Source organism: Lycium barbarum, chromosome 7 (genome assembly GCF_019175385.1).
Source record: "Lycium barbarum isolate Lr01 chromosome 7, ASM1917538v2, whole genome shotgun sequence".
Lineage (NCBI taxonomy): Eukaryota > Viridiplantae > Streptophyta > Magnoliopsida > Solanales > Solanaceae > Lycium > Lycium barbarum.
Window position 1 is genome coordinate 131960995 of NC_083343.1, and position 12921 is coordinate 131973915.

The window sequence follows — 12921 nt, forward strand, 5'->3', positions numbered from 1 at the left end:
AAATCTAAACTTTGATCTCTCATAATTCTCTCTCACCTTATTAACCGTTAGGTCACTCGTCTTGATATCGAATGTCACGATCGAGCAGTAATTTATCAACAAGACTTAATTAAACTGATTTTGATTTTATTTTCTTCGACGAAACCTTTGAGCTTGTCAATCCATTCTTTGTCATTTCAACTTTGTAAGATGTCCCCAAAGATAATATTAATTTGGATGTCACGATCGAGCACTTATCTATCTATCAACAAAAATTATGTTAGGACATACTTGTCTTCAAGACTTAAACTGATCTTCATTTTAACTCACTTTATTGATCGTTAAATCACACTTTTAGGGTGTTTAAATTTATTCTCATGTTAAATGTCACATGCACTAATCTATCAACAAAAAAATGTGTTGACTTGAACCGATCTTCATTTAGTATCTAACCTTCAAATCGAGCTTGAAATGTAACATATAATTACTTACATCCTTATTTTAAAAACTGAAGATAGCAAGTATTCTGTAAAATTATCGAAGTGCAAACTGAGTTGATTGAAATGTTATGAAAAAAAGTTTAGAATTATCGTTGGGAGAACAAAGCCTTGAGAGGTTGCAATAAAAGTGCCTTTAGTTTTTTAACTCTTCCTTCCTTCCTTTAGGAATTTTTATAAAGTGGAAGTGAGGTTTATAAAATATGATTTGTATTTAGACTAAATAAATCGCCAGTGGGCACATTTTCTTGGGGAAGTTATATAAAAGTCCATATTAATGAATAGTATTTTATTGAGTAATCATGATATGATGCTTTAAGGTTATGTATAATATGAAAAGCTAGAAGAAAAGCAAAACCTGTTTTTGTCATTTTCACTAAAGATGAGTGATACCCTGTAACCCACTATCTCATCAGAAAAGATGATGACAGAATAAGATTAAAAATATATATTCAAAAAGTAGAAGCATATTCTTATCTTTTAACTAATATGATATAAAGCTCCCCTAAGGTAGATATTGATATTTCATCATTTATCAAAGAACAAATCTCTTTCCTTTTTATATCTATGACATCTGGGTCAGCTTATGCACACTTCAACGATTAATTTTGTGAGTATAGTTAGACCTCTCCATAACATTAATCTAACGGCCACATTTTTTTTCTTGAAATGTTATGTTATATTATATATTTTCTTTATAATAACATTTCGCTATATCAGCCAAAGAAAATTCAGACAAATGATGTTGTTATAGAGAGGATTGATTGTATTTGATACCAACATAAGTATCGAGTAACTTTGTCAACTAAGATTTGCTCATGGCAAAATGAGGATTAAAAACACCTATTATCTTAGGTCATTGGGTGTAATTACCACATTTCTTATCACTAAAGACTTAAGGACTGATTGGCCCAGAATTAGTGTATTGGGTTATGTAAGTTGAAGCCCATAAAACAATTTACAGCCCTATAAAACAACGAAGCCCACAATTCTTGCATATTCATACTGTTGGACCACTAGACTTTTAGAGACTCGTTAAAAACAAAAACTTGGAGACTACTTCCTTTATTTAGGATAAAATTCATAAATAACCGCTTTAAATCCTTATAATTAACAAATAATCACTGTCATAAAATCTCAAATTTCATAGAATAAATTCCAGGACATTATCATAAAATTTTACAGGTGAAATTTGAAACTCCACGACTTTGTCTATTTTTCAAACACAAAACCAATCTTATTATCCTAAACTCTGGTTATTATAGTTAAGGAGTAACGATCTAAGAGATTTTGCATACTGGTACTTTGGGGAGTAACAAATGTTTTCCACCTGCAATAATGCATCTTTTGAAATTATATTGGAACCAATAATCAAATTATCTGAATACCTTAATCTTTTTTACAATGCATACAACATAAACTGCGTCCCTCACCTTAAGCATTAGTTGAAGTATAGATTGTGGGAAAAAAAAATTAATTAATCGGGCTGGTGCACAAGTGGACACCAGGGCCAATCTTTAGGCCCAAGAAAATATCCAGCTCGGCCTCTAACACAACCTTCTCCTTAACCGGGCGGTTGCCGGGCCGAACTGTGTTGGAATCGGGCTCACCCAGCCCGGTAAACCTCCCTAGCTATATATTTAAGGAAAAATGATCTAATAACACATATTTAAAATTCTATATTACAAAACATAAGGATACTTTTCTTTATTTACAAAACATACCAACAAAATACAAAGTATATGAGATTTGGGCTTAAAGGAATCCCACGATTTTAGGCTTTTTTTAAGGAAGAAAATCTGATTTTAAATGTGGACTTAATTCTAGGATAGTTACCATTCAACTTCTTCTTCTTTTTAAAAACATTTCTTTCTCTTTCTCTCTCTCCTTCTATGATAGACACTATTTTCATTCTGCTAGTATAAATTTTCAAACCAATATTTCAAAGTATTTTTTATTATTAACTTGTGTATTAATTGTATATAAAAATTGATTTGTATCGTTTTGAGATATATACGATCATTGTGTGTTTTGAAAATCTGTATAAATTAAATAAACTGTAGTTTTAAAAAATGGTGAAACTTATATATGTATGAAATGGGTATGGAGCCTGCTATATGTCATTTTTTAGATATATGCGGCACAATGTGTATGAAATGCGAACAAATTTGATATCAATTAGTCTTAAAAATGTTGAAAACTGATATGTGTATGAAATGTGGATGGAATGTGGTTTGTATCAATCAGAAAACTTATTATACATATATACTTTCTCATAAACTATACATACTTTGATCAGATTTTATACAATTTATATGTAGTTTATCATAATCACAATATACATACAACTTTTATACATATTTCATACGTTGAAATTATAACGAATTTATACCTTTATATATATTGCATACAAAAATAATATATATTTATTTTCTGGTATATGAACTTTGTATGGAATCTGGTTGTATCAATTACAAGTTTATTATACATATTTTTCTCAAAATTTATACATACTTTGATTAGATTTTATACAATTTATATGTACTTTATAATAATCAAAATACTCATATAATTTTTATACATATTTCATATATAAAAATTATAAGAATCTATACATTTATACATATTGCATACGAAAATTATACATATATGTTTTTTGGTGTATGAACTTTGTACATAAAAATTACCGATTATAATGGACTTTTTGGGTAAAAGTTGGAGAAAATTAGGTAACAATATATCTTAATTTTGAATGGGAGAGAAAAGTGGATGAAATAAGGAAGCAAAAGTTGGAGAAAATCAGGGAACTATATATCTAAATTTTGAATGGAAAGAGAGAAGTGGATAAAATAAGTAAAACGATTTCCTTACCTTATTTAATGTGTTTTATTTACTTCTTTTTAATTTACCTAATTCGTATAGATTTTGTAACAAGTCTATTGATATATTTTGTAAACTGAAAAATATCATCATGTTATGTAAATATATCCCCGTATCATGTACATATATGTGTTTTGCCCTATAAGTAAAGGTTGTGATGAAGTGGCGAATACTTAGTCTTTAAAGTAGCTAGCTTCAAGTATCTGTTTTTTACGACAAGGTTTACATCTTAATGTTCGCAAGGAAACATTGTTTTTCAATTATTTCTTGCTAGATCGAATCGTGCAAATGGTAAGTTGAATGGTTTGGTTCCACTTAGCAGCCTAACTCTCGGTCGCTTTACCTACTAAGTTTCGAAACAACTCACAAGCTTTGCCTTTAGAACTCAAGTATTAAAACAAATCTTATTAAATTTTTGTATTCAGATATCTTGAGTTCGAGTCTTGAGAATGAAACCGTCTTTAATTAAAAAAAAAAAATCTTAAAGGTGAAATTCTGAGAAAAGACCATAAATAGTCTCTTATCTATGGGAGTAGGTCTAAAATGGTTCCTAACTATACGCTTACCGGTTTTAGTTCTTTAACTATCCAAAAACTTATCAAATTTAGTCTCCGTCTATTTTTTTATACAAACAGCATACAAACTCATAAACTTTCGTGAGATTAATCATTAAACCATTTCTCAGACCTATATTTCTCTCTCCCTGCTTCTTTTTCCTCAAGTTCCTCTTGTTAAAAAAAAAAAAAAAGCATTTCTGGCACTGATATTGCTCTCGAGTCTCTAAAATTCGAAAAGACAAACTCAGGCATAAAATTTCTGTAACCATTCTTCTCAAACACTACTAAAAACTGGTAAAAACCGACGGAAAGACCGACAGATTCTGTCGGGTTTTTCAATAATTTTTTTAAATCTATTTTTTTTAAAGAAAACTGACGGACTGCGTAGATTATTTTTTGCACAAAAATGCGCAAAAAAATATAATTATTTGTTATATTATTTTCTAAAATAAACCGATGGAGTCCGTCGGTTTTTTATTTTTATTGATTATTTTTTTATAAAAAAAATCGATGGAGACGGAGTCCGTTGATTTTTAGAGCGAAAAAACAGTATAAATTAAATCAATGTAAGTATATGAACAAAAAATATCAGTGGTCTAGTGGTAAAGCCCTTTAATGCCAAGGAACATACCCGGGTTTGACTCCAAGTTCCTACATTTCATTATTTAATTTTCAAAAAAAAAAAAAAACTGACGTGAGACCGTCAGTTTTTTTTTTTTTTTTTTTTTTTTTTAACAAAACCGACGGACTGGGTCTGTTTTAACCGACGCAAAACGTGCGAGAGAACTTGAGGATAAAGTTGAGGTTAAAGAATGAACTTGAGGAAAAAGAAGCAGGGAGAGAGAAATATAGGTCTGAGGAAGGATTTAACGATTAATCTCACGAAGGTTTATGAGTTTATACGTTTTTTGTATAAAAAAATAGATGGAGATCAAATTTGATAAGTTTTTGGATAGTTAAAGAACTAAAACCGATAAATATATTATGAAGGGACTATTTTAGACCTACCTCCATAGATAAGAGACTATTTATGGCCTTTTGTCGTGAAATTCTTTAAATCTAATGGAGCTACCTTAGATGAGAAACCAAAAAAGGAAAAAAGAAGCTTTATGTTTCAAATCAAACAATTATTAGTCAGTGTTAAATAGAGCAAAAAGTGATGAGATTGGAAGGACAGGTGTTACACTCCTGGTGCTGATAATGACTTCTTTTTACATTGTAAACGTCGATTTTAATTCGTTGGGTGGATGTTAAGTGTCCACCTGGCTAATTTTCTGCTATCCGTCACTTATGTGGGCGCCCATATATTGTGTGATGCTGCATTAATACTTCTTCGATTTTAATTTACGTGATAAACTTTTTTTTTAACTTGTCTCAACAGAATAATATATTTATATTTAAAAATAATTTAACTTAATAATTTTTTTATCCTTAATAAAATAATTTATAACCAGATAAATATTTTATGAATTTTTTAAAATTATAAATTTCAATTTTTTTTTAAACACCGTATCTATTCAAATTATATCACATAAATTGAGACGGATGAAGTATTTTTTTTATTGATATTATGTGATGCTACATTATATAGTTTGTATATGTAAGTTAGGGGTGTCAAAAAAATATGAAAAGTCGATCGAGCCTAACCATACCGAACCGATTTATAGTGTTTTTCCAATAAAATTGTGAATTTTTATTTAAGCTTATAACCGTCCCGAACAATTAGGGTGGTCTTTTTAATTTATACAAAAAATCAAAAAATTTCCGAACCGAACTGCCTTGCATGTATGAAATATATTTTATATATTACAGATATGTTAAATTGAATATAGAAAATATATTTTATAAGTTCTATTTCAAATATAAAAAATAATTTTGACCGCTAAATTTGCGCCTTTAGTTGATTGGATTTAATTTCAAAAAGATACCTCATATATATCGTCATACGGTCATAGATTTAGATGGTTTAAGTAGGCATTTTTGGTTATAGTTAGGACTAACAGAAGTTTACCTCCAAGATCTCTTCTACTATGTTGCTTGATGTATATGTATCAACTTCAAGGTGTGGTTTCTGTGGCCTATAAGCTACTGTTTGTTTTGACTCAATTCAACATTGTTGTTTTTGGCAAGTTATTCTTCTCCCTGGTCAATCAATGAGAATTCACGTTGTTGTTGTCTTACTACTCGATATAACACATTTCAGTTTAATTACTTTGTGTAGTTTTTTTAATAGCTTTTACATTAAGTATTTTATAAGAAACAAATAGAAACTTTATTTGATGGTGTACTACAAACAAGTTTGTGGAGGTCTATGTCGTTACATTTTAATGGTGGTGTATTCTTGGGTGACACTTTAAAACTAAAATAACCGGAAATTAACCAAACCGTACCGATACCGAAGAAAATCGAGATGATGGGACGGTCTTGAAAAGTCTAATTTTGATTATACAAAATAAAATAACAGAAGAATTGGGATGGTATAATTTTTTTAAAATAACCGACCGAACCGTCCCATTGACACCCCTATGTAAGCCGTCGTTTGGTAGCTGCTTAGGAGCTAAATTATTCATGTATTAAATCCTGCTTAAATAATATCATGTTTGGTAACTAATATATGAATAACTAAATCTTGCATAACTAATCACCACAAAATAATACTCCCTCCGTCCTAATTTATATGGCATAATTTAACTATACACGAATTTAAAAAAGAAAGCAAGATTTTAATTTTTTTTTTGTTTATCTAAAACAAGCCATAGATATTCATATTGCTGTAAATTATTTTCTTTCATTAAAAATAAAGCGGTAAGTTTTGAGTTAAATTGTTTTATAAATATAGATGTATATCCTTTTTCTTTGGAAACTAAAAAAGAAAATCTATTACGTAATTAAAACAGGGGGTTATAAATTTTGCTTTTATGTGAAACAAAACCAGTAGCCGCATTTAGACAAATTGCGCAGCTCACAGCACATGGGCGTGGGGCCAGAAAGCAGATTATTGTTATTTATTTATGGAGCTAGTAATATTTTTATAATCATGAAAAGGACACTGCTTTCACATTGGTGTATTTTGGGCTTTGATGAGACAGTAAATAATTATTAGCAGTAGATAATAAAAGATAGTGCAAAAATGTCAAAAAGTATGTATGGAGTGCAAAACGCTTTTAATCCAAAACTGGGCCACAACAACCTCAAGATAATGAAGTGATATCATGAAATAAAATGTATGATCTTTTATAGAGGAACTTATAACCAAAATATCCGTTCGTCCCAAATCGAGTAAATTAAAAATAGTTACTAAATATATAATATGTGTATAATTCATGTACAATATGTATATAATCATATATATAATCAACGATAATTTATGTATACTTGCTAGAAAAAAATAACTTATGAATTTCTACAATAATTCCAAATTAATAGTAGTATTATACTAAGAATTGAGTTCACAATTCGTAAGCAGGCTGGCTAATAATGTCATGCAATTTTATCAACCACTAGACATATATTACATCACGCAATTATCTGATAATATCGTCCAATCAAACAAGTAAGAAGAGCCAATCATGAACACTAACTATAAATTAACCCAAAAAAAGAAGAGATAAGAAAAAGGCAATAATACATTCCACTTTCATGAGAATAATGAAAGGAAGCATTATCTCTTATCAATATAATGATGGATGTATCCGTCAACCTCGTAATTAAATATGTCCATTAACTTTGATTCTAAATATATTTATACAATTACAATTGTATTTAAGATATATATTTTCTATTAAGTTCCTACCTATAGTTACAACAGGAGTTAATTAAAGCAAATACTAGGATATCTCACCTGAGATTTAATCTATTTCTAGAATCCTCGTCTGACTTATTATATTGGATTTGTAACCTCTAATAGAGGGCAGGTTAATTAAGAGGAAATGAGACCTCTTGCATTTTTACAATTTAAATAAAAGAAAACAGTCTTTTCAAATCTTTTATGTGTTTTTTGAGGTCTTTTATACGTAAAAAAATGAAGATCACTTATAAAGGATCATAAAACTAAAAAGAGTTTGTAAATGGCTAAAAATTCATTTCTCCCGTTAATTAAGGTGGATCAAGGTAAAGTAAAGATACTTTTCGCTTGTATGGATTTATCCTTTGCGCTACGTCATTATAAAGTTATTTATGTTGCTCTTTCATTTCAATGTTATATTTTGTAAAATGTCATGTGCAAATCGTCTTTAAAAACTTGTTAGCCTAGAAACTTATTAATCCTGCTTGATCCATCCTTATCGGCCCGCTTTCTATCAAAGGGTATCACAAGGCTTATATTTTAGACTAACTTACAGTGGCGGAGCCAGGATATCCGTCGAGGGATTCAAAATATAAAAAAGTAAACATACGAATAAGCCTAAGGGGGTTCAACATCTACTATATCTACATAAAAAATAATTTTAATCTTGTAAAAATATTATTATTTTTTTCCGCTGAAGAGGTTCGGATGAACACCCTCGACAGAGTGCGGCTCTGCCACCGCTAACTTACTTTCGAAAAATGTTGCACATGATACCTTACGAAACATGTGTGTCTTTTTCCCATCGTAGAAGGGCCAGTGATGCTTTTAGGGTTGTTTACACTTTGATAGTTCCACGTCTTATCATATAGAGTATGATTGAAGGCATAATACTTAGGGGATTCTTGAATTTGTATACTCCTATTATTTATTCGGTATATATTTAAATTATTTTTAGTTCTAATAATCATTCAATACGTTGCTATTTGGGATTAGCTTTTTCTTGGACAGCCTCAACCGAAGGAGGTGTAATGCACTCATTGTCACATAAATTCTTTTTACGGTCACAAGTTTAAAAAAAAAGTGTATTCACGCTCTTTAGCATATTAACATGGATAAAAACCTATCAAACTACCAAGTTTAGGAAGGTAATTACAATAAAAATAGTTGAAATCTACGTACATCAAATAAACGATGTCAAGTTTAGTTCGAAGGTCTCGAGGGATTATGTGTGTGATTTAATGATCAAATAGCAGCGTGGCTTCTTTAGAAACTCGTCCTTTCTACGAGCGAGGCAGATCCAATGTTTAAATTTTGTGAGTTCAACTATTAAGATTCTTAGCATTAGCATTAGCATTAGCATTGAATTAATTATGTTGGTAAAATTATAGACTTAAATTTATTGTTTGTAGCAACTTTTAGTAAATTTTTACATATTACCCCCTCCGTCCTAATTTAAGTGTCTTAACTTTCCTTTTTGATTATCCCAAAAAGAGTGTCATTTTCTATATTTAGTAAGTTGACAATTCAAACATTCTACGAGACTAGTTTATAGCTGTAAGATTCAAATGTTATTTTAGTACATTATACACATATTTAATTTAAGGCCACAATATTTAAAGTCCTTCTTTATTTTAAACTCTATAACTAGCCAAATTAAAACACTTAAATTGTAACGGAGGGAACATTAATTAAGAGAGTTTTTACCTATTTTACCCTCATAACCTATCTAGCATGTTGTAACGGAGGGAACATTAATTAAGAGAGTTTTTACCTATTTTACCCTCATAACCTATCTAGCATGTTATATGGGGGTTCAATTGAACCCCTAACTTATGCCGCGAAACATAAATTTATGTGTAAAAAATTATTAAAATTGTAATAAATAGTAGATATGAATTCATAACTTTAAAAATATAATAAGTTTAATGGTAAGAATTTTAGAATTGAACCTATATAATTTAAATCTTGAATCCGCCTCTGCTCATAACATCATCTCATAATAAATAAAAATCAATAATTAATTTGGAATAACTATTTTTTAAAAACACGACAGGTAATTTGAGGCTGAAGGGAGTAGAGCAATGATTTAATCATCCAAAGGCATCCATAAGCCGGCTTCTTTACACACTCTTCTCACCCACAAGCCCAAACAAGCCCCACCGACAAACAGAGAAAGAGATCAGCACGCAATTGAATCCATCCATCTATATAAAAAAAACTCAAACAACCTCATATTTCACGACACCAATTTCTCCATATAGAAAAATCAAGAAAATGAAGAATTTGTTTTTCCTAATGATGTTTCTGGCCATAGTACTACAAACAAATGCAAATCTAGTAGAAACAACATGCAAGAACACACCAAATTATGCACTCTGTGTGAAAACTCTGCGCTCAGACAAAAGAAGTGAAAAAGGAGACATAACAACGTTGGCACTGATAATGGTGGATGCTATTAAATCTAAGGCTAATCAGGCTGCAAATATGATTTCTAAACTTAGGCATTCAAATCCTCCAGCAGCTTGGAAAGATGCCTTAAAGGATTGTGCCTTTTCATATAAGGTAATGTAAAATTATGTTATATTTTTCTTTAGGATTCAACGTATAGTATGTATTAGTGGTTTACAAAGTAAACCGATAAATCGCACTAAATTGATAAATGGAGTCAAATCGAGAAAAAAATTCGACTAGTGATTTGGTTTGACTTGGTTTGGTGTTGAAAAAAAATTCGATCATTATTGGTTTAGTTTGGTTTTAACTAAAAAAAGTCAAATCGAACCAAATCAACCCGATAGTATAAGTATTTAATTTTTAAAATATTTTATACATAAAAATATTTATTTGTAATGTAATTTATAAATATTTCTTAAATTTTTTCGTAGTTTTTTTTATCTATTATCATATTATTCAAGCTTGAACTTAGAATTTTGAATGTCAATAAGTTTTATATCCTGTGGATATTAGTAACTCAAATAAAGTCCAAATCAAAATCAACTCAACACTAATGCTAACAAAAGAAATTCAATTTACCACTAGGAATGACAATAATATTGGATATCTATTATTTATTTTTGCATAATTGATTTAGAGAGTAAAAATACATAACTTATTTTTTTTTGTCATGTAATTAATACTTATTTTAGCATGACTTAGTATTATTAGATTATAGTCATTTTATTTTATGGCTTGTTAATTAGCAATATTTATTTTAACCGATTATATTAGCTTTTGTTGAATATTTTAATACAATGTCATCACTCTTCTCACGTTTTGTTTTATTTTCTTAAGAAACACCTTAATTATATAGTTGTATCTTACTGGGACTAAAGAAATATTTGAAGTAAAAGTTATATGTTTTGTATCCAGACTATTCCGGAAAAAAATTCGAGAAAACCGAATAACCCGAGAAAACACGAGGTTGAAAAATTCGAATTTTATTGATTTGATTTGGTGTATAAATTTAAAAACTCGACGCAATTGATTTGATTTGATGTTTAAAAAGTCCGAACCAATCCGGTCCATATACACTCCTAGTATGTATATATAAAAAGATATTGTGCCAGTTAATTCTCCTTGAACAAGGGTAGCTACTTCCCTACCTGAGGCCACTGGTCTTTTAATCTCAGCACACTTCCATTTAAATGGTAGTAAATGTTTTCTTTTACTTGAAGCAATTTAACTTTTAAATTTTTAAGTATAATTTATGTTTGATGACATATTTTTATAGCCACATAAATCTTAAATCTCATAACTTGTTTCAGCCCGCATGTACCTGGAGCCATAATTTTTACTAAGAAAGATCAAATTATAAAGAAGTAAATTCACAAAAATTTCAAGACATAATATATATATATATATATATATATATAAAGAAATATTTTTATCTAGCTACACAATGCATTTTTCCAATGAAGGAGTGTTGATTGATACCCGAAGGGCATGTGGCAGAGCCACTGCATCATGCACCAAAACCTTTCTTTTTTAGATTCTGTCTAATTAAATTACGCCATGTAAATTGAAATCATGAAATGGAATGAAATGAAAAGATGCTCTCTGTGTTCAATTTATGTGATGTTTGGTCAATTTGAAATTTGTGAGGCTATAAAAACTTTAACAGTACATGGACATGTCATAATATTTTTGTGATTCTAAAATTTCTCCTCAAATGTAAAGTTAATTATTTTCAAATATAAATATTTGTCAACTTTTTTTATGGGAAAAATGTCATTGGAGAGAATATCATAATAAAAATGTACTAACAAAAGATCACATATTTTATTTTTATTATTCCAACAAACAGGTAATATTAACAGCAAGCATGCCAGAAGCAATTGAAGCATTAACAAAAGGGGATCCAAAATTTGCAGAAGATGGAATGGTAGGTTCTTCAGGAGATGCACAAGAATGTGAGGACTATTTCAAGGGTACTAAATATTCACCACTTTCTAAATTAAACTCAGCTGTTCATGAACTTTCTGATGTTGGTAGAGCTATTGTCAGAAATTTATTGTGAATTTTGTGATGTGTGTAACTCTTTTCTTTCACAAAGTGACAAGTGTAATGTACCCTCTTAATCATCACAAATGTATCATGATGTAATATATATTTACAAGTGTAGCACTTATCCTTATTAAATAGTAATGTTGTCCCCTTTTAGATAAGTCTCCACTAGTGCTTTTATAGCACTAAGAGTATTTAAAATATACTGATCCGACTGGTTTAAATTTGCCTGGTGTAGAGTCAATTTAAAGGAAAGCGCTTCTTAATTCTTTATTTTTGGGGTTCAAATTAAAAATTTCTAGTTAAAAATGAAGGAATGGTATTTATTTATTTATAATTGCATTGTGTAGAGTTAATTTAAAGGAAATCGCTTCCTACTACTTTATTTTTGGGGTTCAAATAAAAAATCTCTAGTTAAAGATGACGGACTTGTATTCATTTTCATTTTTAGGCTCGAACATGAGATTTTAGTTAAAGCTGGTACAAAAATTTCATCACATTTTATGCTAGCGCTCAAAACTCACTAGCTATATATATAGATCTGTTACTCTGTTGTAGGTAAATAACCCAAATGTTCTAAACGAAAATAGGGGCAAACGTTTTTTTAAAGAAAACATTAAATACGAAATAAACATTATCATGCGAGTCTGTTAGATAGATTGTAAGCCTAATTGATTGGTGATGTTTCTTTCTTGAAAATGAAATGACTCAGAAATAGTAG

The 12921-nt window shown here is 29.5% G+C and overlaps 1 protein-coding gene across 1 annotated transcript; it reads left to right on the top strand.

Moving 5' to 3' along the window:
* The first annotated feature begins 9834 nt into the window (after nucleotides 1-9834).
* Nucleotides 9835-12335, top strand: LOC132604488 (cell wall / vacuolar inhibitor of fructosidase 1-like). Its single transcript, XM_060318016.1, has 2 exons — nucleotides 9835-10262; nucleotides 12001-12335. The coding sequence occupies exons 1-2, from the start codon at nucleotides 9975-9977 to the stop codon at nucleotides 12211-12213; spliced, it is 501 nt and encodes a 166-aa protein (XP_060173999.1). The 5' UTR covers nucleotides 9835-9974; the 3' UTR covers nucleotides 12214-12335.
* Nucleotides 12336-12921: the final 586 nt, after the last annotated feature.